The sequence below is a fragment of the Urocitellus parryii genome, chromosome 15 (assembly GCF_045843805.1).
Source record: "Urocitellus parryii isolate mUroPar1 chromosome 15, mUroPar1.hap1, whole genome shotgun sequence".
Classification (NCBI taxonomy): Eukaryota; Metazoa; Chordata; class Mammalia; order Rodentia; family Sciuridae; genus Urocitellus; species Urocitellus parryii.
This window is the reverse complement of record NC_135545.1, coordinates 24,868,783-24,895,718: the sequence shown is the minus strand read 5'-3', so window position 1 is coordinate 24,895,718 and position 26,936 is coordinate 24,868,783. Positions and strand designations below refer to the sequence as shown.

At 35.7% G+C, this 26,936-nt stretch overlaps 2 protein-coding genes across 4 annotated transcripts in view; one reads left to right on the top strand and one right to left on the bottom strand.

The window, feature by feature from the left end:
• Phkb (phosphorylase kinase regulatory subunit beta) overlaps positions 1-17,571 on the bottom strand; it is a 220,070-nt gene extending 202,499 nt beyond the window's left edge. For 2 of the 3 annotated variants that reach the window (XM_026406881.2, XM_026406882.2), the window contains exon 1: positions 17,466-17,571. In XM_026406881.2, coding sequence (XP_026262666.2) covers positions 17,466-17,541 — 76 coding nt within the window. In that variant the 5' untranslated portion in view covers positions 17,542-17,571. Of the gene's footprint in view, positions 1-1,395; positions 1,465-17,465 lie in introns of those variants that run through there. The other variant, XM_026406883.2, reaches the window with a different exon arrangement.
• Positions 17,572-17,701: 130 nt separating this feature from the next.
• Positions 17,702-26,936, top strand: part of Itfg1 (integrin alpha FG-GAP repeat containing 1) — a 270,277-nt gene continuing 261,042 nt past the window's right edge. The window contains exons 1-5 of the mRNA XM_026406884.2: positions 17,702-18,060; positions 19,719-19,791; positions 22,728-22,873; positions 24,037-24,094; positions 25,324-25,398. Coding sequence (XP_026262669.2) covers positions 17,853-18,060; positions 19,719-19,791; positions 22,728-22,873; positions 24,037-24,094; positions 25,324-25,398 — 560 coding nt within the window. The 5' untranslated portion in view covers positions 17,702-17,852. The remainder of the gene's footprint in view (positions 18,061-19,718; positions 19,792-22,727; positions 22,874-24,036; positions 24,095-25,323; positions 25,399-26,936) is intronic.

Here is a 26,936-nt window from a genome sequence, read left to right as displayed (position 1 = left end):
TGAAAACAAGTCTCTCATTAAGAAGTGCAGAATGACTGAAACATCACATGGTACTGAGAATATGCAAAATTTTTATGTTTTAATGTCTCAATTAAAAATTTTAAATTATTAAATAAATAAGTTTAAAGAGATAGAAATGTAACTAGTCTGCTGTGACCATTACACATTGTATAATGTAGATATTAAAATGTAAATTAATTCACTTTTTATACATACATTTAAAATTAGAGAACTAGAATACTAAAATAGACATTCTTTAAGTTCTAATTCATCACACAATACACTATTCAGAGGATCTAGTTTGGCTTAAATGTTTCATGTCTCTTCTGTGTGTAGCTTAACTCTGCCATATTTTTATAGACTATTAGTTTTTTATGCAATATAAAACTGCAAGAATGTGATTCCGGGTGAACACTGAATCTATTAAAATTCTGCTTTAATTTGCATTGTAATTTAGTTATAGGGATTCTATCATAGCAAAAAATTAAAAAGAAAAATAGAGTCATGAATGAATATTTAAGGTATTCAGCTTATACTATTGCAAATGACACTAAACTATTTCTATAACATGAAACTATAATGAAAATCACTCTTGAACTTGTTAAGTGTTTTGTAGCTGATCTGAAGGCTACTTGCTGCTGCTTTTACTTTTCAAAGAAAATTACCATCTACCCTAATTTTTATGTTCATTTTATAAGACTGGTGAATCTCTTACAGAAAAACGTCTTCCCAAACCAGTATTGACTGGCATCATTTTGTTTTAAATAAGTTACATGAGACATAAAAGAAGTTAAAAGGAATCCTACCCACCTCTACTACCAAGAGGCCCCCAAAAGACTTTTTAAGCAATCAGCACTTCAGTTTCTCAAAGGAATACTTGTGGAAAAAGAAACTGGACTGTGGAAGTTGAGGATCACCTTAACTTCTACTGCTGAAAATGCCTCTCATTTTCACTCAATTGGCTAGGCAACTCCCTGAATTTGGAGGTAAGACATTACACTTCACAGACTTCCCATCTGAAAAGGGAACTGCATGGGGCTCTGAACATAGAAGGGATCACTAAATTTAATTACTGTAATCATGGGCTTGTGTGATGAAGACACAGGAAAGAGATGTGATGTACAGTCACATCACATTCAACTTATGTTATTCATGTACAGCCATGGTTTAAAACATAGACACCCTAAACTGGGTTCAGTTGGGTAAAAGGATGTGAGCCATGTAAATCTAAATCAGGCACTGGAGTAGACCAGCGAACCATCAGAAGCAGAGAATCATATTGGTGGACACTGACTGCAAGAAACATTCAAGTTGTATTTAGTAACTGTGGGGTTGTACCCAATAAGAAAAGGGATGCAGAGGCTGGGGATGTGACTCAAGCAGTAACACACTCGCCTGGCATGCTGTGTCCCGGGTTGGATCTTCAGCACCACATACAAACAAAGATGTTGTGTCCGCCGAAAACTGAAAAATAAATATTAAAAAAAAAAAAAGAAAAGGGATGCAAATAATGACATATTTATCCAAGATTAAGTTCAAGATTGGGGACATGAAACACTTTAGAGCCTAAGGTCTATAGTTAAATTACAAGACAGAGAAGAATAAATACAGTGCTATACATAGACTTTTACTCCACAAAGGGTAAGACAACCATCAGTAATAAAGTGTTTGCCTGGGAGCTTATTAGGATTTGCAGATTCTCAGGTCCTCTCCTAGAATCTGAATTTTAAGGTGATCCAGGACTCTACAAAGGTAATATTTCTTCTGATAAAAAATGAGAGACATGAGGAGAGGAAAGAAAAAAAGAATAAAAGGTGTTAAAGAAGTTGAAGATCAAAATCAAATTAACTGCTTAGTTTTATAAGGACAATGCAACTATACAATCCCAAGTAAGTCAGACCACAACCAACCAGAACAGCTTGCTTCAAAGATATTGCATTGTTGTACAGACAAATCCAAAGACAAATCACCTCATCAACTCAACTCTGCACAATCCCAACCAGTTCCCCATCTTGCAAAATCTCCCATATATCCACCTACCCTAGGCTATAAAACCCTAACCATACACTCTCCCCTGACTCTCCTGACAGTCAATAATTATTGTCCTAATATTTTAAAGCAGAAATGAATGTAACAAGCATCTGGTCTAAGACCCTTGTTTTATCAAAGAAATCCACAATTTGCTGAAGAATTCAGAGCTAGGTAAAAGCAGAACCAATACCAGAAACAAAATCTCCTGTCTTCCCGTTCACAGGTTTGATATATTTTTAAAATTTACATTCATTATTTTGGTCTATTTGTCCTGGACAAAGATATTACTTTTTTCTAGTATAACTCACCTAAGAAATCCACACTTATAGGCAATTATCAATACACAAGACTGAATACAAACACATAAACAGAATTTTAACTTTTTCAAATGGATGAATAATCTAATCTATGTGACTTCTTCGATTCTCCCTGCAGGGAAAGAAAAACCCAGTGCATGGTGACTATTTTTAAGCACAGGGAAAAAGTCAACAGAGGCATGCATTTTGGCCATGGAGATATGGTCCACAGTTTAAGAGAGAGGTCAAGAGTGCTTTCACCAAGTCCTAAAGTTATTATACACTTTAGTCATTATTTTGCTTAATATCTTATATTTGTTTCTTGAACCTTAATTCTGAAGCTTCTTCTCCAAATGGGAGAAATATTTTTTCACTATAAATATGTTCTCATTCAAAAAATTCAGGAAAATAAACTCACCAAATAAAAAATTAAAATAATTAGACAATAGAGCAGAAAATTTCATTCTGTACAAACTGCATCAATTCATATAGCATGATTCCTTAATTCATTGAACTTTTACCCTTATCTATCTTTGAGTCCCTTACACTAAGCCTTATAACAAGCACCATTAACACAAAACTGCAACAGATCTAGACCCTGACCTGAAGGATTTCATGGCCTACTAAAGGAGACAAATATACAGTTAGCCAATAGCAATGCAGTGATATCAGAGGTAAAAGAAGCATGTATGAAGTGCCATGGGAACTGGTAGAGCAATTAATTGAAACCTAAGATGCAGAGAAGGAAGTTGTCAAAAAATATGTGAAGACAAGAGATCACTGGAATAGAATAACTGAATTTACAGAGAAAGGCTACTTAATACAGACAGAATCTCATGATAAAGACACAGAACTCAGAAAGAATGATCTGGGAGCTACAGATAGATTAATGATGCTGCAGCAGAGAATCTAAGTAGGAAAGGAAGATGGAAAGAGATCCAGAAGTCTAACAATGGGAGATGTGGAATAGCAGATTTTGACTCAGTCTGGCTGGGCACAAATAACCAAGCAGCCACAAAGTCTTATAGGTTCAAACAGCAACTCTTTATTCCCAAACTCTCACCGGCACTCTACACACACTTCCCGGGAACACACTCCCTCCACCTGGCTCCACAGGCCAATTCTCTGGGAACCCGCAAGAACTCAACCAGAAATCCAAAGTAGCTGGCGGCCAAGGCAGCAGGATCCACCCTAATCCCAGAGCCACCCTATTCCCAGCAGAATCTGCCCTAATCCTGGAGCCGCCCTATTCCCAGAGCAGTGTCACCTTTAAACCATTCCCTCTGGCAAAATGCCAGTCATTCCGATTTAACTGTGGCTCTCAACAAGATTTTAGGGGTGCATTTTATCCTTTAGATAATGGAGAGCCAATGGGATGTCATATAATACAAACTTTAGAAAGATTAAGTCTGCACTAGTAAAGGATTCTCAGAAAGGTTTTAAGTCCTAGGCACAAGATTCCAATTTTGGTCAATATAATCATTTTTGGCACTGATTTAAGACAATAATTGCAGGGATGCCAAAGGAATAAATAGTCAAGAAACATTTTAAATATAGCATAAAAACGAAAGGCTTAAATTTAGTCTAGATTTAGGTACAAATGTCAATATCATACAGTAAAATAGTAGGAAAAGTCCACTGATAAATTCTAATCCTCAGTTTTTTATTCCTTCAAATTAAAATAATTAAGTTTACATCTGGATAGCACTTTTTTTAATCCTTTCGGTCACTGAGCAGATGATTATCATCAAAGCTACAAGTCTAGTGAGTACTGGAATTAAGTGGGTATAACAAATTAATTGGGCTTCATTGTGCATTTCCATGAAAACAAGATAACATAACCAAACAAGAGGATCTCTGAACTGATATAAACAACAGATAAAAACTCATATAAAAAGATTTTACAAAGCAAAGATAATTACCCTACAAATATATAATTTTTTTAAAAAAGATCTTTTTAAAAATGACTATATTGAAAATATTTAGCATGGAAACTCCCTTGTTATCAGCAGACCACTCAAAAACTGTTTAACACAAGTGAAAGTTAAATTAACATACATATATAAGCAGTATTTTTAAAGGTTTTTAATTTAATTTCAATTTTCTTTCATTTGAATGGAAAAAATTCCCATCAAAGCAGGAAAAACATAATAGAAAATGATTAATGGTCTCTAACAGTACTTGCAACAATATCAAATACAATTATGTTTGGACAAGATTTTTAAATAACATTTTAAAAAAATGATACATTTTTAAATGTTATTTGAAAACATGAAAGTTTGCTGAGTTCAGAAAAAGGCCAGCCAGTGGAGCAAGGCTCTATTTCCTACATGTGGCAAAGGTTTCTCACTACATATTTCCACATGAGGCCACTTAATCAAATCCTTAGCACCAAACTAGTCCGAGTCTAACAGTGGTAGGTTTGGGAATCATTTGGCCATAGAATGCTCTGCTGTTCAACATTTTTGCTCAAGAAAGAAGGAAATAATAAGGTCACCTACATTAAGATAGCAAGATCTATTAGACAGCAAAGATCTGATTAACTATTGGGAGAAAATGAAAATGTAATAAGAATACACGAGAAAGGCAAACACACAGAGACTAGTAGAGACAGAATATTACTTGAAATATGTCAAAATTTTCATCTTCAAAATACATCAGTAAATACTTAACAGTGCAACACTTACACTGGGTATGGTGATACATGCCTATAACTCCATTTACTCAGGAACCTGGGGCATTGAGTTACAAACTCAAGAGCAACCTTGGGCAACTTTCAAGACCCTATTTCAAAATATAAACAAACAGGACTGAGGTAGAGCACTTGCCAGGCCCAGGGCTCAATCCCATTACCTCAAAACAAATAAACAAAACAAAAAAAAAATTTAAATCAAAGGTCACAGTAAACTTAGAGGCTTAGTTTCTTGCCCTTCATTTTCGAAGAGTCAGAACTACACAAATGTCATTTATTTGCACAGATGAAAATTCATAAAGGGAACATATAGAAGACAGAGAAAAAATTTTAAAAGATGAAATAAGGTCATCCTAATCAGATGACATTAAAATTTTGGATGTAAATTTTATATATACATATAAATAAAAAAGTTGCCCTGTAAGCTCAAAACTCTGTAGAAAAAACAAGTCTCCCAAATGAGGCCATGAGAAGCCAACTTTCTTGACATATTAATGATTAAATAATGTGTACCAATCATCAGTTATTTACAACAAACTTAAAGGTTCATGTTAACCAGGCGCTGGAGTTGTGGCTCAGCAGTGAATATATAAATAAAGCACGTGATAGGAATATGTTTTCAAAACATACCAGGAAGCTAAAATATACATGATAAAGGACTTTCAAAATCTCAACTGTTCAATCCCAGAATCTTTGCCTGTCTTTCCCAGTTCCCATTCACATCTTTACCAATAAGAATTGATCTATAATCCAAATAATAGTATGAATGTTCATCTCCATGATTAGGGCCTAAATACTTGGAAACTTCAGTTATGAGTCATTAAAACTTGGATCTCTTTTCTTTCTTTTCCCCCTCACTTCCTCCCTCTTCTTTCTTTCCTTCCTTCTTTTTTATTTTTACTTTTGTGTTTGTGAGGGGGAAATTGGAGGGGTGTGCTGCGAATTGACTCCACAGCCTCATGCTTCTTTGGTAACTTCTTTGTCACATCTCCAGGCCAAACAACTCACTTTAAAAATGGCCAGAAAGGAGAGCCATATAAATGGCATAAGGTTCCTGACAACAAAGTGAAACACTTTTAAAACTTTTTAAATTTTATATATAAAAATCCTAAAGAAAATACTTGCAAATTGAATTAAATGGCACATTATAAAGATAATACAACATGATCAAGTTGACTTCATTCCAGGAATGTGAAGATGGTTGGTTCCACATACACAAATAATAAATGCAATATAGCACATAATAGAACCATGGATAAAAGTCATGTGATCATCTCAATAAACAAATACAAACCCTTTGATAAAATTCAACATCTCTTCATAATAAAAGCTCTGAATAAATTAGGCCTTGAAGGATCATGCCTCAACATAATAAAAGTATATATTACAAACCCATAGCCCATACCATATTGAATGAGGAAAAACCAAAAACATTTCCTCTAAGATCAGGAATAAAACAAAACAAGGGTATACATTCTCACTATTCTCATAATGTAGTAATAGAAATTTTAGCCAGAACAATTAGGCAAGAGAAAGAAGTACAGGCATATAAATGGAAAAGGAGAAAGTTGGTCTGGGGATGTGGCTCAATGGTACAGTGCTTGCCTGGCATGCATGAGGTCAAATCACCTGCACGGCAAAAACAACAACAACAACAGGAGGAGGAGGAAGTAAAATTATCTGTTTGCATATATTATTCTACACATGGAGAAACCTAAAAAATTTAATCAGAAGACTCTTTGACTCTGTAAAGTGGCAGGATACAAAATCAGCATATGAAAATCAGTAGCTTTTCTATATACTAATAATGACACCCTGCAAAGAAATAAACACTCTAATTTACAATAGCCACTTAAAAAATAAAATATCTAGAAATAAAACTAAGAGTATAAAAAAATCTCTAAAATGAAAATTATAAAATGTTGGAGAAATTGAAAAAGATACTAAAAAGATGGAAAGATTGCCCATGTTCATGGATTGACAGAATTAATATCACTAAAATAGCCATGCTACCCAAAAAAATCCTCAGATTCAATGCATTCTCCATCAAAATAACAATGACCTCCCTCACAGAACTAGAAAAAAAATTCCTAAAATTCACATGGAAACAAAAGACCCCCAAAAGCCAAAACAATAATGAGTAAAAAGAGTAAAGCTGAAGATGTCACAATATGAGATTTCAAGATATACTACAAAGCAACTGTGACCAAAACAACATGATGTTGACATAAAAGAGATACACAGACCAAAAGAATACAATAGAGGTACTAGAAATAAATCCCTGTATTTTATCTTCAGGCAACTGCTTCTCCATGAAGAATGGGATGGCACTAAGTTAAAAAGCTTCTGTATAAAAAAGGAAACAATTAAGTGTATGAAAAGAGAGCCAATAGAAGGGGATAAAATTTTTGCCAGCTACTGTTCCAAGAGAGGATCAATAATCAGAATATATAAAACATTCAAAAAACACCAAAAAAAGTCCAAAGAACTCAATTCATAAATGGGCAAATAAAAAAGAAAGAAATAGGCAATTCTTCAGAGAAGATATATAAATAGCCAACAAAAAAATACATGACAAAATGTCCAACATCTTTAGTAATCTGGGAAATGCAAACTGAAACTACATTAAGATTTCATCTCACTCCATGTTGAATCATCAGTACAAATAATAATAAATGCTGGTAAGTATGCAAGAAAAAAGAAATTCTTATATACTCTTGGTGGGACTGTAAGTTACTTCAACCACTATGTAAATCAGTATGGACGTTTATCAACTAGGTTTGAAACCACTATATGACCCACCTCTATCACTCCTCAGTACTTATCTAGAGGAACTAACATTAGCATTTTATAGAAATACATGCATACCCATGTAGCAGCAGAATTCACAGAAGCCAAATATGAAATCAATTTCATTCACCATTACTTATCTTTACCCTCACCTAACCTCTCTCTCTAATCTTCTTCCTCAACTTGAATGGCATCCCTTCTATTTTTTAAGTGACTGTCAAACATTATTCTTTTTTTTCAAAAATGTTTTTTAGTTGTCGCTGGACCATCTATAGATGAAATCAGCCAGTCTCAGAAAGTCAAGGGTTGTATGTTTTCTTTCATATGTCAAAGCTAGAGGGGAAAAAAAGTGAGAGAAAAAGGTCTCTCATAAAAATAGAAGAAACAGGGCTAGGCTTGTAGCTCAGTAGTAGAGTGCTTGCCTAGCATGTGTGAGAGACTGGGTTAGTTTCTCAGCACCACATATAAATAAATAAAGGTCCTGCGACAACTAAAAAACATTTTGAAAAAAAAACAAGAATAATGCTTGACAGTCACTTAAAAAAAAATAGAAGGGATGCCATTCAAGTAGAGGAAGGAGACTAGAAAGGGGAGGTGAGGGTAAAGGAAGTAATGTGGGCAAAGACCAAATTATGTTGTGTACAGGTACAAATATATCACAAGGAATCCTATTTTTTTGTATAATTAAAGTACACCAATAAATTTTTTTTAAAAAAAGTATGGACAAGGATTACTACAATTATAGAAAATAGTTAACTAAGATTTTACAGAAAACCTTCCTATGTTAAATGGGCTGCATTCTAAAAGTTATGTTATAAATGGGAAATAGGGTCATGTGCATAACCAATGTCACATTTTCTGAATCACTATCAATATCTGCATCTTCATTATGTCCTTCATTATCAAGAATGGACAGAGTATCGCCATATGCCAGCACTGTGCACTGCGTTACATGTTCAACATAAACATATTTAAGAAATGGTTTCTGTCATAAGTCTGTTCCCTGTCTTCTCACCACCTTCCAGTCCATTTTTTACATAGTAGCCAGATAATTTTCATAAATATTAATCAGATCATTCAACTCCACTTATAATAAAACCTAAATATCTTCAAGATTCCCAAGGCCCTGCTCTTTACAATCCCTGCTCTCTTACCCATTCTTTGCCCACAACAGTTGTTTAGCTTCAACATCCTATCCTAGAACACTCATCTCCTCTTCTCCCTTCATTCATTTCCTCCTTCAGCTGAAATGTCATTTGCAGAGAGACCTTCCTTAAAGATCCCAACCCAATCCTGCAAGAAACAGGAAGTTGATAAGTGGTGTTAATCAAGGAAATAACAGGGTCAGTTCTTCATTTTAGAAAGAAACAGGCAGCAACTTGTAGGTTGTGTTAACTATAGAGGTGGTCCAGTGGGAGGTAATGACTATAGGCAGGAAACAACTGAAGGAATCCAGGGCAAAAAGAAACTGCATGTAAACAAAAATACCAGTCTTTGATGGAGCAAGATGGTTGACTAGAGGTACTAGAGTACACTTCTCTCCACAACAAATGAACAAATGAACAACAAATGACCAAAACAAATGAACAACTACTATTCCCCTAGAGGATTTAAGGTGGAGTGCCAGAGTTCCATAGGGATATCCTGGAGACTTCAAGGAGCAGGGAGACTCGAACTGGCCTTACAAACAAAACTAAATACATTTCATCTCTCCAGGTGAGAGGGAACCAAAAGGGAATTTCACTGTGGGGAAAGATAAGCAGGAGGCCCCCAGCAATCCTTACTAATGTCAGGGAAATCCTGAAGTATTTGCTGTTGGAGAAGCCTACTGCCATCACAGTAGGCAGTCTGGGAAACTGCCAGGGAACACACACCACTACACTGCCCCAGGGGGAAAAAAAAAAAAAACAGACCATGTTGTCCCCTCCCCCACTTAGGTTCCTTCTGCACAACTTAATCTTTAAAGCAGGCCCATCCCAAGATCTGGTAAAGCAGCAGGGCAGCTATTCCAAACCACTCAGCTGTCAAAGCCCTCCTGGTCTTGCAAACCAACACAGTGGAGGCATCAACCCACTAGTAACCACAATGAGGATGCCAGGTAGTCCTGTCCACCCTAATATGAACACTAAAGGTTGCCTGGTGGCCTCTTCCACACTATGCAACTAGCCCTGGCCCCACAAAACAGCCTTGTGTCTACACTTGGTCACCTATGCTTGGTCCCAGAAAGCAGCCTGGCAATCTACCCTGAGTAACATCACCTGCCATTGCCTCAGAAGACAGTTAGCCACCCTCCTGCAGCCACAAAATAGAATGAAGTCCTGTCAACTGTAGTAACATGGATGGATCTGGAGGACATTATGTTAAGTAAAATAAGTGAGGCACAGAGAGATAGTGCATGTTCTTATGTAGAAGCTTAAAAAAGAGGAGTTCATAGAAACAGAAAAAAATAGTGGTCACTAGATGCTACAAAGAGTAGATGGTAGAAGACTAGATGGAGATAGGATAATAAGTTCCAAAATACAGTTAGATAGGAGAAATAAGTTCTAATGTTCTATAGCATAGTAGGGCAACTATAGTTCATAACAATTTACAAAGAAAGAGATAAGATGTACAACATTTTCAATTTACAATGAGTTTATGAGGATATAACACCATTGTAAATTGAGGAGAACCTATAGTGCAAAATTTCTATGAGATCTGAGAGGTCTAATAATCCTAGCTAATCTGAAATGAATGAGAAAACAGTGAACATTACCAAGAGCAAGTAGTAATCACTGCCATTTTTTATGAAGTTCTGGGCATGATCAAAGATGAAGAGAGAAAAGGCAGGAGTGGTTAGAAGCAGAGTCTCTTTCAGAGTTTGAATCCTAGCTCTACTACTCATGTTAAAGGAGCTACATTACTCCTCCATGTGTTGATTTTTTTTTCAAAAGCAGACAGCAGTATTACCTACAGCACAGAATTGTTGTGAGATTTAAGTGTAAAACACTTAAAATACTGTTTGTCATATATTAATAATATTTATTATTAGCTGCTTAAGTGGTTGTCACAGCTATTATCAACACAATAATCATTATTGCTATTATTAGTACCAGTAGCCCTACCAGCAAATACTTCATAGACATTATTTCATCTTCACAAAAGAACTATGTGTTTATTTACAGTGTATAATGAGGAAAATTAGGTGCAAAAGCACCTTTACACTTTTTTGTATATATCAGTACTGATACTTGAGCCCAGTGATCTAAAGTCTACCTACTAATCACCTTGTGACATTGTCTTTCAAAAAGGGCAGTAGGAACTCAGGCATGATAATAAGAATTTCTGATTTAATGAACATTAATTATGTTTCAAGTACTCTTCTGTCCTTTAGGGATACAGCAGTGAACAAAAATGATGACATCTCTGCTCTCTTACAGTTTATATTCTAGTGGACAGAAAATTTAAGAAAGAAAAAAATATGAAAACAGCAAGAAGTATACTGCAGAGGAACGTCTGGACATAGATTGGAAAGGAAAGATCCTTCTGAGAACCTAAAAGACAAAAAGAAGGAATAAGTTAGCCAAATAGCAGAAGAGAAAACTCACCAGAGAAAATAGCTACTACAATGAGCTAAAAGGAAAATGAGACTGTAAATTAAGGATGAGAATCAGCTGAAGTGGAAAGAATTAGGGAAAGAGTTAGCTCACTTGGGGCTCTGCCATCTAAGGGAAGGGATTATGGATTTTATGCTAAGAAGATAAGATTTTAAAAAGAAAATGACATGATGTGACTTAAATTTTTTTTAAGAGCCTTCTTACTTCTGGGTTTAAGCATTTAATGAGGCAAGAATATGGATATAGGAAAACAAGATATTTTTATAGTATAGACCAGACATGAGAGAGGCCTGGACTATGAAGGTTGGAGAAAATGGAAAGATTTGGTACACATTTTAGAGATGAAGTTGAAAACATTTCCTGGTGAACTGAACAAATTAGGTGGAGAAAAGAGAGAACTAATTCTTACATATTTATCTTGAGCAGCTGGAAAAATAATGGTTTAGTTTAACAAGACAGAAAACATTTAATAAGAAATGTGGTTGGGAAAATAGTCCTGTTTTGGCCAGGTTATATTTGAGATACTCAACATATGCCCACTTGGAAATGCTCAGTGGGCACATGGATCTGAATCAGGAATTCTGGAGATTTCTTCTCTTTCTCTGATTTCACAGAAGACTGAAGGAAAAAAAAAAACAGCAAGAGGAAAATAGCTTTTAGAATACACAATGTGAGTAGGTAACAATCTAAAACAGTGAGACAGGTTGTTGTGCTCTTCATGTAACCGTTTCACTTATGAAATCTGAAGTATCATCTTTGCTGAGCATAATGACACAGAAAGAGTAAGCTTTAAGGTCAATGAGATTCATGCCAAGGGAGTTAAGCGATATCATACGGTTTCCATTTCCTAAATCTTATAAGATTACAGGGCAAGACCTAGTAAGAAGAAATCAGAGCTCCCAGTAGAATAAAATTTATAAGTACTTCTGAAAATTCCACCCTACATGAAGGGAGCTCATTACATACTCCACATAAGACAAAAATCTTCTGACTATATATAAAATAACAACTGCTCTACTTGCTATCTAACAGGAATTTCTATAGAAATTGTCAGAAACAATGTTTTTAGAGTCATAGTGGATTGACAAAAATGACGTGGACTCAGAATTTCTAAGATGGAATGATCCATTAAATAACACAGCTCTATCAATTCTGGGTAACCTGATTCAAGCTAATTATAATTTAGCAAGACAGGTTTTCTTAATCAAATGGCTAATTTAAGAATAAATCTCAAAATGAGAAAGAGATAAGTAACCATGTGTATGTGTAAGACCTTACTCTTAAAATTTAAAAAAAGCAATATTGTAAAAGACATAGTTTTAGGAAAGAAAAAAACTAGAATGTATGAGCAGCTACTAAATATCAAAATGCTTTGCATTTAATATCTTCTTTAATCCTCACAATAATCTCTCCAGTTGGGTTTTATTATCCCGTTTTTTTGTTTGTTTGTTTTTTAGAAAGTAATAAAGTGAACTGAGTCTCCAAAGATTAAAGTAACTTGCTCAAGATCAAACAGGTAGTAAACAGCAGAGCCAGAAACCATATACTCTTTCATTAGGACTTCATTAGAGGGCTCTAATCCACCAGATTCCAGAAGTCTCAAACCTGTTTTCAAGTCACATTGAAACCCGCTTATTGGATGCCGATACACTCAGCAAGATACAGAAAAGTGATGATTCATTTCACAAAGGAATAATTTATTAGGTTATTTTCTCATAAATTACTAAAGAAAAAATAACAAGCTGTTTCATTTCTCTTCACTATGGTATCATCACTATTATAATCACCTGTAGCAAAGCCAAAGTGATTGCTATAGCTAACCAACTCAGTTAAAGTAATATACTGAATTCTGTAGTAGCCACTGAAGAAATGGAAGCAATCTGGGGTATTGGATACCATATTCCTTCCCTAATAATTAATTTCTTTTGGCTTTTGCATTTCTTTATGAATTCATTGTCTTGTACATTTTTTTTCAAATGTTCTTTATTTTTTCCCCAAGCTTCTTTAGAGAAAACCCTGGATATCAAGATCTCTCTTTCGTTTTAAGCAGTCAAAACAAATTACATTCAACCACTATACATACTAATGCATTAGCAGTCAGAGCATAACTCTTATATGCACACATAGAAATAAAAATGCAGAATTCACACTAAATTCCATAAAAAGTAGAAACAGGCAGGCACCGTGGCACACGCCTGTAATCCCAGTGGCTCGAGAGGCTGAGACAGGAGGATTGCGAGTTCAAAGCCAGCCTAAGCAAAAGTGAGGTGCTAAGCAACTCAGTGAGACCCTGTCTCTAATAAAATACAAAACAGGGCTGGGGATGTGGCTCAATCCCCAGTACCTCCAAAAGAAAAAAGAGTAGAAACATATCCAGAAAGAATAAGGAAGGTTAAAATACATGAAATAATCAGCTACATTATTGTGTCCATCTACAACTAAAAAAAAAAAAAATTATAAAAAAAAGCTTATTAGATGAAAACATGCAATAAAACAATCTCCTATAATTATAATGTCCAAGGTACAATAAGGGAAAGCAAATCATTTCCAATATAAATGCAGTATTTCTAAATAAGTAAATAAATGATATATCTGAACACTTTATATAATTATTAACAGATAAAATTTTTAAGTATTTATAGTCTTACTATATTAATGATTCTTTAACATGGATTATAACACTGAAGTTTGCTATTTTCTATTTTGTTTCTTAGTGCATTCAATTTAAATTTCATAAGATGGTACTGGAAAAGCTTCTTCTATACTGCCTTCAAACACTCTATGTAATGTCAAAGAATAATTCTTGATTATAAGAACTATTGCTGTACAAAAGCATATCTTTAGCATTCTGTTTCCCCCTGACTTTGCTAATGCCGAAAACCTAACTATTAGAGGGAAAGCCAAGATGGAAAACAACCTGGTACTTAAAAAAAAAAGTAAAGTAAGACTGCCAGCATCCAAAGGACTAGGTTCCTAATCAGAATCCATATGTATTCACTCCTGGGGCCATAAGTTACCTTAAAATTGTTTTCAAAATCATATGCACTCATCTGGGAAGCTGATTCTGAAGCTTTCAATCAGCTCTCAGCACAACACTCTAAGAAGCCACTGTACCAACAACTCCTCTAGCCCTTACACCAAGAAACCATGGGATGGAGTACAAAGCATAATTCTGAAACAATAGTCTCAGGACAAATCAATTCCTATCTGTGATAAGATCTATGAAATAAAAATACCTACTTCATAGGGAGTTGATAATGAGTAGACACATGTGGGGTGTTGATCCAAAATTTCTGATTTATGAAAGTTGCTTTCATTACGTAAGAAGACAAAAAGTCATTTAAGAAGCTATACTATGTACCCATTTGACTATTGAGGTTCCCAGGCACTAAGGAACTGCCCTTAGACAAAGAGCTTGCCAAGTGTCAGGGCAGGACTTCTACTCTGCCCTTCTCAAGCCCTACACCACAAAACCACAACAGGCCTCATTTAAAACACAATGCTAATATGAGCCTAAGCCTAGCTGAAATGGTGCTTAGGTTTGGGCCCACCAAAGAGGAAATAAAACCAAAATGATATATGGTGACAACAACCTTTAAAAATAAAGGTATTTGAAATTACCAAGTGACCCTTTCAGGGTCTACACACTTACCAGACCTTAAGAAAGCTGGTGAAGAGACGACTGCACCAGGTGAGTTGGCCATTTCAAATTGTTGACTCTAATAATAAGTGTCGCAGGCTACATTACAGCAATTTTAAAACTGTTTAGTGAAGGTTAGAAGCAATCAGCATTAGATTAATTGAAAGCAGTGTGAGCAGTTATTAACATGATGCAGTGCACAACAAAAGGCAATAATTGAGGATCATTATATAATTTTATTTTCTCTTTTATGACTTGAAAATTTTATTTCCTTTGTTTGATAAATTACATTTGCTTATAAAGACGAGGCAGGAAAAATAATATTCATTTATTACACATTACATAAGAGTAGCATGGTTAATTGTGCAGTAAAATAATTATGCTACTATGTAACAATGCTTAGAATTCTGCAGAGCAGTCTATACCAGAAGCAGGTTAGTTCAACTTTCAAATAAAACTATTTATACATTCTTCTAAAAGTCACAATCAAGTTGTTTCTAACAACCCAAGAAGTAAGTGATTCACTGAGAAGTTTTATCATCTATACTTCATACAGTTAAAAGAATATAAAACTTAAAACAGCTAATTTGGAGGACTAGCTTCAACTGTTTTGTCTTTTAACTCAACCAAGTAAACGTGTAGGAACATCCAAAATTAATACTATATACTTAACTACTTTCTACATGAAACTGGATTTAAGCATTTAACTGCATTCAACAAGTTACATAAAACAAATGTTTTTCTCATTTAAAAGAAAAATAAGGTTTTCAAAAGCTTATTGTTATAACATGTATTTAAGAAAAAACAAAGTAAAGACTAAAGAAAATAAAATCCATGTGCTTATTAAAAGAAAAGAAAAATACTGCAAAAATAAATGCTGGGGGCAATGCTCGATTCCCTGTGAGAAAACTCTGATTATTCTTTGTCCAGACATAACCAATTTGTTAACACTTCTTATAGCCCAGATAACCACATAGTTAATAGCCAACTCAGTATTTCCACATGACATTAAAAAAAAAAAAAACCACTTAAAGAAACATGAAACAAAAATACTTTAGACTACTTCAAATTATTGTATTGACTCTAAAATGTACTGGCGACTCCTTTTCTAAAAATTCTCTCATACCTTTTGAGTTTTTTTATAACGTTAAGTAAATAAATGTACAAATTAACATTTAAAAACAATTTAATGGGCAACAAAGATGGTTGATGAAATAAAACACTTTCTATGTGTTTTAAAGGAAAAAAAAAGTCAGGGTACACAACAGATAACTAAGAACTTCATTAAATGAGCAAAGTTCAAAACATAATATGGAGGAAAAAACAAAACAAACAAACAAACAAAAAAAAACACAAGAAAACCCTGCTTGATATTAATGCAAATGCAGATTTAATTTTCCTGGACAATATCTTTTCCATCCCTCAATAATGATACATAGTTTCCTTAGTGGAAGACTCGCCATCCACCAACTCTCCAGCTTTAAGGGTGCACTTTTTGATCAAGACTATATCTAGGGCTGGGGATATAGCTCATTTGGTAGACTGCTTGCCTCATGTGCAAAAAGGCTCGGAGTTCAATCCCCAGCAACGTTAAAAAAAAAAAAAAAAGAATATGACATTTAAAAAAATATTACATTTAGTCAGTGAGAAACTTGGTAAGTTTCATTCTCAGATCTTGGAGAAGCTATCAGCCACAAGTGCTAATTTAAAGTCCTGACTTTGCAATTTGAACAAGTCAGTTCAGGACACATGCACTGTTGGCATCCTCTGACCTCTACAGCCTTGGGTTCCCAAAACCATGAAAGGAAAGTACAGGTCCTAAAGGCCACTTGTCCAGGGAAGGGGCTCACTTCATTCTGGGCCCTAAGTATGCTCAATATGACTTACTTTGTGGCCCCAGCCACCGACTCCATCAATATCTGTCACACAGATATCTGGCTACAGCTTAAAACTAATGGGAATATAAAAGGGAAGTATGAAATAAGGCAACGAGCAGTCGCCACCTTTTTAGGGTCAAAGTCTAAAACTGAAGCTCTTTGACTTTTGTGGATAGAATATACATAGGGAAGCCACAGTCCCTTTCCCAGTTATGTGTCGCCGCCTGATTTCTAGGGGCAAGACTCCATGAGAAGTCGTGTAGCCGCTACTTTCTGAGAGGAAATAAGGAATAGATCGGGAGAGAAACAAAACTAGACGGGAGGGCCGCCACCTGTTTTTTTCTTTTTTCTTTTTTTTTTTTTTTTGCTGGGGGCGGGGTGCACATCAGGAGCAAAGGCAGGGCCGCCGCCGACTTTCTAGGGAGAAAAACACATCCAACAGGTTCGATCCCAGGACCCCCACCTCCCTCCCGCCCAAGGTGCTTAAGGGGAGGCACCACCCACTGTGCGGGGGATAGGGAGCGGCGCCCCAGCCCGCCAAACCTGAGCGCTTGGCCCGGGCTCTTCGCTCCAAGACCTTCCAGCTCACATCAGCCATGAGCCCCGCCGCCCCGGCCATCGCGCAGTGGCCACTGAATTGGCAAAAACCCTGGGGGACGCCTGTGTGCACCACCCGCCCGGCCCCGCCCCCCCGCGCGACACTGTCGAGAGGCGCGCCGGCCGGAAGTGAGCGCGAAGGCGCGCTTCACCCCAGCTCCACGCTTCCCTATCGTCAGAGGGGCAGCCCTTGTCGCGAGAAGGCGTGGAGAGTCGACTGCGGCTCGAAAGCGCCTCAAGGCTGCGTGCTTTCTGTCTTGGTCGGCCGCGCGGTGCTTTGCGGCTGCCGTCAAGCGCGGCGCTGGGCCGGCGGGCGGGGGCCAAGGGGCTGCCATGGCGGCGGCGGGCCGGCTGCCGAGCTCCTGGGCGCTGCTGGCGCCGCTCCTTGCGGGGCTCGCACTGCTGGGAGTCGGGCCGGTCCCGGCACGAGCGCTGCACAACGTCACGGCCGAACTCTTTGGGGCTGAGGCCTGGGGCACCCTGGCGGCCTTCGGGGACCTCAACTCCGACAAGCAGACGGACCTCTTCGTGCTGCGGGAAAGTCAGTGCTTGCCGGGCCCTCCCTCTGTCCGCTGTCCGTGTGCCCTCCCGGTGTTCTCCACATCCCCTGTTCCCGTAGCGGGTCCTCTTGCATTACCCAGTCCTTCTCTCCTAGCCCTGTGGCCCTCCCTTTATCTCCAGCATCCTTGACAGCTTGTCCTTTTTCTCCATTTTTCCAACCCCGGGTTCTGTCCCGGTCACTTCACGTTTTGACCTGCCCCTCAAAGCCCTGGCAACACCCCATATTTTTCCTGAGAAGCCCGCGGCCTTCACCCACGCACCCCACTCGTCCCGTGGAATCACCTGCCTCTCAGAGTCCTTCCTGATTCCCAAGAGTCTTTGTAGCTGGCCTCTCCGTCTGTTCCTAGGGCCTCTTTATTTGCTTTGGCTTTACTTCAGGTTTCCCCTTTGATGAACAGAAGATGCAACTTGACAGTTTCTTCTCATAGAGGACTTATCTTTGCCTCCCCATTTAACTAATCCCTCCCCCTAAGTCAGGGTTTCAGTTTTCTCTGAAGCTACTGTAACCTCTTCAGGCCCCAAACACTCCATCCCTTTCACAAACGTTGTGCAAGGACCACTAATAAACCCAGAGCTTTATTGAGAAAGTCTTCACAAACTACAAACTACCTCATGAACTGCCTAGTCGTGCACAACTGACTCTTTCTCATTACCTTCACCACCCTAATTTTCCAAATCTGCGCTTTTTTTTTTTTTTTTTTTTGGCTAACTTTGTGGTTCTTGGAAGTTATTTGCTTTAACCATCACAAAGACCTTTTTTTTTTTTCCCCCAAAAAATCTTGATGCTGACAGTGGGCATTAGAAGGGATCTTAACATTCTTGAGTACCAACAAAAGCAGGTATTGCATAAAGGTCAAGGCCATAAAGAAAGTGAGGAGCTAGTGCAGAGCCTGACTGACAGGATCCTGACCTCTTGTGGGCTCTGGATATTTTTCCTGTCTTTAATTACTCCCCGTTTTGCAAGAAGTGTTTATGCTGTCAAACATGTAACTACTTAATCCAATCTTGGTAGATGGTAGTTGGCCTGTCCTTTCTTAAATGGTTTAAAAAGTCTATCTCATTGAATGATAATTGAATTCCAAGAATGCATCAACCTCGGAGATGATTTTATAGGAGCCAGAGCAGAAGGGTCTTGGAGTATTCAGTTTTTGCTACTTAAATGTTTTATTATGTCCATGTTGTCAAATATCTACAACAAGAGTTAAAGTTCTGTGATGAGCTAAATGACCTTTTAAAAGAACAACATAATGGACGATGGGAACACCGGGATTGATATATAGTATGGTATAATATAGGGTTTTTTGTGGTTTTGTTTTTGCTGTGAATTAAATTCAGAGTCCCACTGTTACACAATAGTACAGTTTTAAGGGATGTTCTTTGTATTTTTTTTTTTTTTTTTTTTAATGTCAGCCCATCTGACTCTTGGCAGAATCCACTGACTTTTGTCTTGATCCAACTATGTATGATATACTGTTAAGTTCCCATCCCATTAGATTAATAGGGCTATCTTTGAAAGTGTACATGAACTGGAATAGAGTAAGTTTTCTTGTTGACAACAGTGCCCAGAAAGTTTATAACCATTGGATGAATATTTTACCAGGAAACATTTTTCTAACATTATTTATTTTCTTCTTTTAGAAAATGATTTAATCGTCTTTTTGGCAGACCAGAATGCACCCTATTTTAAACCCAAAGTAAAGATATCCTTCAAGTAAGTACAAAATTATACATTTTTTTAAACATTAGTCATTAGCAAAATTATTGATATGGATTACCTGGTTGGGTTGTTTATGAACTCACTCTTACCTGTGATGTGACACAAAACTACTAGTTAAAAGGTATGAGTAGTAAGTAATTTGTCAAGAAAGATAATGAAAGTACTAAAGTTTAAAATAATTTCCTCTTTAAACAATAAATAAAATAAAAAGAAATAAAGTTGAGTAGACTGAGATCTGTACCTATGTGAACATTTTTCATTCCTAACAGGCTTTCTTGGATGGATTAGATATTGTTCCTCATCCAGAGCATGCCTGTGGGAGTAGATTAATTATATGAGGCTCTTCAGGTTAACATTGTTTTGCATGAGACACAGGGAGTGTAATTTGCAGATCAGTGACTTCTGTCTTAACTTTTTAATTGACTAATAGTTGATTAGTTATTAAGGTAGATTCTGAAGGAATTCAATTCAGTCTTCTGAAATGAATTATCTGAATTTTGAAAAAGTATCTAATCTTATTTTTCTTTTTCATGGTTGGCATTGTATGAAACAGTGTCCCCCACCACAAATGATAGTGAGCCAACACAATTTTGAAATTATAGGAAATGAGGAATTGTGTATTTAAGGGGAAAGAGATGGCTCATTGCAGGCCAAAGTAGCACCTCCAGAGAGTCACTGAATTCTAGCTTGACTATAATATGAGTAAATTTAGGTGAGGATGTTCAAGTTTAGGGACACTGCCTTTAAAAGAATTATATTGTTATATTGTGTACATATATGAATATGTAGAAATAAATATCATCAACATGTATAGCTATAATGCTCTCCCTAATGCTTTCTTCCAATAAAAAACATTGTGGGCTGGGGTTGTGGTTCAGTGATAGAGTGCTTGCTTGCCTATCATGTGTGTGGCACTGGATTTGATTCTCAGCACCACATAAAGAAATAAAATGTGTGTCTACAACATAAAACAATAAAAATTTAAAAAAATAGTAAGAATCTTTTAAGAAAGAAAAAGAGATGGTAGCAAAGACAACATGTTATGAAGAAGAGTTTAAAAAAAAAAATTTGCCTGACAGAACAGGATGGTACACTTTGGAGAGTCATAGTCTAGGAAGCTGGAATCAGAGCAAAGTAGGAGCTATCATAAATAGCATAGAGTTTAAACTCAGTTCCATGAGGAGAATCTTAGCTTCATGGGTTCTTTTAAAATCTAGTCCTATTGTTTATCCTAATCTTTCAAATGTCACTTGTATATTTTGGAAGCTATAGAGTCTCTTCTTTATCCCTTTTGCTCTAATTTCTTGGTGATGTTTTTAGATACAGATTGTTTTTCGTTTGCTCTGTTGGGCATAGGTGGGCCCTTGTTGTTCATTAAGAAATTCTTACAGTTGGTTATTGATTTGCTCAATTCATCCCCGTTCCTTTATCTTTTTGTTTGTTTTTACTTTGGTCATCTTGGTTTTTATTTGTTTTGTTTTCTGAGAGGGGTTCTGTACTTTATCATGTAAGACTTCCATATGTTAGTTGTCTTATTTTTTTATTTCCGAAGTTTTCTTTCTTCTCTTTCTGTTTTTATCCCTTACCACCTTAGCATGATGGGTTTTTATTTGTTTGTTTTTATGACCATACTTTTCTTTTCTGGCTTCAACTGTAATTTTGAAGTTTTCTTTGGTTCCCTTCATTAGCTCTGTTTTCTTCAAGTTCTTTCACATTGCTATTTATTTTTGCTTTCTTTAATATTCATAGTCTATTATTCATCTTTGATTAAGTCATTAAAGAGCTAATTGAAAATTCTTTGCATGATCGGACTTCTGTACTCTGTCTTGTCCTTTATATATTTTCCTCTTTGGCTGGCATGCCAGGGGTGGAGGCAGGGGCAATGATCAGACTGGTTTTGTTTTGTTTTGTTTTGTTTGTGAACTTTCTATTAACTCCCTATTTTTAACTTAAGGCCAAAACCTTACCTTCTGCTATTACTTAAATCCTTAATGTCTGAAACTTTCTAGAAATACACCTATTGATTCTTACCTTGGTGATTGAGAGGGAGAAGGGCAATAATTATACATCATCTAATTGGAAGTTTGTTGTGTTGCTATTTGCTCTAAGTAGAATTAAATATAAATTTAATTTAAGCCCTATTTTTTGGTTTATCATTCGGACAACATTATGAGAAGACTCCAGGATGTTAAGTGTTCAAGGTTAATATAAATAGTTTTAGAATTATTTTATTAAAAATATGAAATTAGATATATATGTTTGGATAGCGAATTATCAGATTTCATAAAAATTTGTTTTCCCTTGTGAATTCAGACTAGCTTTCAAAAGGGGCCAGGGTTGCGGCTCAGTGTAGAGTGCTTGACTAGCATGCATGAAGTGCTGGGTTTGATCGCACCACATAGAAATAGAAACAAAATAAAGGTATTGGGTCCATCAACAACTAAAAAAAATATAAAAATGAAAAATAAAATCCTTAATTTTATTATAAGTTTTGAATGTACATTAAAATCCAAGTTAAATGTCTTACAAATATCTTAATTGGTAGGTCACACTGATATTCTTTGTTGCTTTAGCTGTTATGCTCCTCCACTTATTAGAAACACTATCCAAATATCTTAGTATTTTTGACAAAAGGGCTAACTAAAATGATTGTATTAGCCAATGTTTAATATTGGCAGGTACAGAGATAGATAGGTTTTCTCTTGGTATGTTTCAGATCTATTGTTTTGTAGGACTGCTCTGCGTTCATTCTCAATTCTTATAGAACAAAGTAGTCTACATACAGAAGGAGTGATAATAAAGAAAAGAATAAGATTAATTAGTTCTGTGATATTTTCAGTTTGGCATTGAAAATATTTTATGGTAGAAATATACAGATGTCCTTTACTGTTGTAACTTCTCTAATATTTTAAAATGTTTATTTCTTTTAGGAATCACAGTGCATTGATAACAAGTGTAGTTCCTGGGGATTATGATGGTGATTCACAAATGGATGTCCTTCTAACATATTTTCCCCAAAATCATGCCAACAATGAATTAGGAGCTGTTATCTTCTGGGGACAAAATCAAACATTAGGTGAATGTGTTTTAAGAATTTTTAATATTTATGATTGGAAAGATGTGGGAAAATATGCCTGATAGTCTTAGGAAAATATAGCAAACATATTGTTCTGAAATTAGTTCAAAATGCTGTTCTTGAGTGTTAATAATTGTAAAAAATTTTTAGAAGTTCTAATTATCCTTTTTCAACTCAGAAGCAACCTGGGGTCAATTTCAAAGAACAAAGTCCATTCTTATTAGTTTAAGGAAGCAAGATTTATCAAAAGGTTTTAATGTCTTGTGAGATTTTTGAGATAGCTAAAGAACAAACTCTGGGTTAAATACTCAGGAACAGTTCTCAATGCCATTAAGAAAGCTATAATCAGAAATGGCCAGTTGCAAAATAGCTGTCACAGTGATGCAGTGCTTTCCATGATTCTTGTCAGCAAAGTGGATGCTACACATGACCTCTTAAAACTTTCAAATTAGTGAGCAGATACAGAGATAGAACTCACAGTGTAAATGATTGACAAGGCTTAACTTAATTCAATATCTTAGATGCAAGGATATCTAGGAAGTACTATTTTGGGTTGTTACTCCCCAGTACAGGAAAGCACAAAAAAGTTGAAGTACAGATTGAGAGTTGTCTAACCATATCCACCCATGAACCTTCAAATCTTATCTGAAAAGGAAATAATGATAGAAACTTTGTTCATGGAGCCAGATTTCAAGGAAGGCAAATGCGGTTGTGTTTTGTCACATTTGGAACTATAGACAATAACCTCAATCAATGCTTTATAAACATCCATTCGTTACTATGAAGTATTTAAAGGAGTACTGTGTGCAAAGCATTGCTTGTCAGCATAGATAAAGCAGAGTTAGATAGTGTTGCATATATTGGCTTCTGTGCACCAATACCTTGTTCATTGTCAACTACTTTAATGCTAAATTGTATACAAAGGAGAATTGGCAGATAGTTAGAAGGAATCTTAAACAAAACTCATCATGCTGGTTTTCACTATAGGATGAACTCTGTCAATATTTTATCCTGAAATTAGATTTACAATGTCTCATTAATGATAATAGTTGGAATGAATTAGAAACAAATCTTGCAAAGAATAAAACAATATTTTCCCTAACTGTAAATATCAAAAATAATATATAAATGCCCACTAATTTATGTGTATTCTCTCTTTATAGATCCTAACAATATGACCATACTCAATAGGACTTTTCAAGATCAGCCACTAATTATGGAGTAAGTATGTACTCTGCTTCCCTGGGAATGGTTTTAAATTTACAAATATAATCTTTTATGACAGAAGCTACTTTGCTAAGTAGTATTGACATTAAATTAGTTTCTTAAAGCTAATAGAGGGCTATATTATTGATTGTATGCTAGTGGTTTGCAATTATGGAGGAGAGAAAAATGAAGTTTATTATTTTGAAAAAAGGAAGATCTGTGCTTTTATAGCTTCATATGTATCCATAATGGACCCATGTTAGTAGTTATGTCATTATTCAAAGAACTAAGAGAGTAGTTTTTGATTAAAATTGTTTATGCCCGATTGACAGATATGAAGAATATAGGGTTTCCTCTAGAAATATAGAAAGATTCTTACATTAAAGAGAATTTTTGCAGCTCTTCCTTTGTGTTATATTTGTCCTCAAAATAGTCTCACGTACTAGGATAATTTATTCCAAATTTCTGACAGGGTGTTTTGATAATACAGTAGCAATCATTCTTGGAGCTACAGCTACAAATGGCCATCTTCTTCCATTAAGAACTTTCTTATAGTTGTTAGAACCCTGTCAGTAGGTCAGTGACCATGTGAAGCATGACTGATAAATCCATGGGTTAATCTTCTTAAGGGTGTTCACCTTGATTTCTTTCATGCTTGTGTTTTTTCCATTGCTGTTACAAGAGTCAACAACTAGTATGGAATTTTATATCATGTGAGCATTGTTATCATGTGAGCATGTGAGGACTTATAGCCTCTAAATAAATCCATCTAAATAAACAAGTTGGGTCATGGCTCAGAAATAACTTTCTAGGAATCGAAACCATCTCCTTATCCCTCGGGAATAAGTTAGATTATGTAGAAGTTACAGTAATCCCAAAATCTCACAACAAACTTTATTTTTTTTTTTTTTGTTCACTCTACAATGTGTCCACTGTAGGTCAGCAGTAGGCTCTGCTGTGACATTGCTCAGAAAGGTAGGCTATCAGAGACCCCACTGCCTTTGTAGCTAAACCATCCAAAATGCATGTTCTTACATTATTGTAACATGCTTAGTAAGGGTTGTAGCAAGCAACAGTGACTAAACACTGGCTTGGAAGTGATATGTGTTACTTCTGCCAACATTTTATTGACTATAAGTAGACACTGGTGAACATTGTGATGTCTACCAGACCTCCCAGAGTTTTGTTTTTTCTTCTTTTTTAATAAAATAGCTATTTAATTTTTTTTATGATTTTTTTTACAGCTTCAATGGTGATCTAATTCCTGATATATTTGGTATCACAAATGAATCCAGCCAACCACAGATACTATTAGGAGGGTGAGTAAATATGATTAAAGCCATATAATTAATTGTATGTGTTGTTGCTGCTGCAGAAATTACATATCTCTATGAACTAATTGCTTTAACAATTAGGAAAAAACAGCTGATTGGAAATCCTTGTTTTCAAAAAAATTTAAAGACCATTTGGTCAACATATTGGCTTTTTCAAAGAATTTAGACTTATGTAACTGCTTTCTGTATAGAACTTGCTTAGTTCTTCTATCCCCTTGAGAATTAGAGATGCAAACTTTATAGATCCTCATTTAAGTATTGGTTCATTAGATGTTTTTAGAAATAGGACACTTTGATTTAAATAGGATGGACAGCTATAGTCTTAATTGGAGTTTACCTTGGTCATGAAATGTGATTCACAGGCACGTAGATGTGAAAATTATCAAAGTTTAAGGTATTCTGAGGGGAAAATGTCAAATTTCTTTTCACTTTTTCTGAAGGTTTAAAAAAAGAATATAGTGTTTCAAGGCTGATCGTAGTAAATTTTGAAAGAATTATTATGGATCTTGAATGAGAAACTTTCTCCCACATACTTGGCAAAATATTTGACAAACTAAGTCCTGCTTTAAAGATGAATTGGAAACAGATCTTAATTTGCCTGTGTGGCCATGTCTAGGAGGTACTGAGTACAGGTGAAAAGAGGTAAAGACACAGGCCCCTCCATTCTGATCATAGCAGGTTGGGACAGTAAAGGAAGCTGCTTGTCTTTGCTTTCTTCAAATGGACACATGTGATTGAAAATGTGATGGTTTTCTGGCCAGGTTCATTTCATGGTAATCACCATTTTAATCAGACATCATTGGAATATCCTTAATGTGTTATAGTTTGAACCTTAGAAATTAAAACTTGTGAAACAACTGTTTTAATAACTCAAAAAGTAAAATTCTACTATCATTATGATTTAGAATATCATGTGATAGTGTCGTAGCTTATTTGTTCTGAATTTTATATTTTATCTAATACTTATTCAAAATGCATAGCTTTTAAAAGTTATTCTGTTTAAAAACAAGTTCACTTGCACTTTTTATACATTTTATTCCAGTTCTATATTCTGGAATAATATTCTATTATAATAGCTCTCATTTAAACTTCAGGTACATATTAAATAATAGTTACTAAACTTACTCTGAGAGACAAATTTCAATGTAAGTTTTGTCTTGATACTAATTTAAAGAATGAATTATATGAGCTCAAAGAAAAGACTGTGTCTCAGGGCTATGTGTTTAGTTAAGTGATGGAACAAGTGCTTAACATGCACAGACCAGGATATACTGGTTGAATCCCCTGCACCAAAAAAATAAATAAATAAATTCTGTCTGTAGCATTGTTAGGTTGACAACATACTAGCAAAAGCGGAATATGTCCTTGTAAAGGCAATTTCTAAAATAAGAAAATGACATTTAGGTCATTTTTTAGCTTTCTATTACAATGACAAAACATAAAAGGGAAAAATTTGGGGGCTGGGGTTGTGGCTCAGTAGGAGAGTGCTTGCTTAGCACTTGAGGCCCTAGGTTCAATCCTCA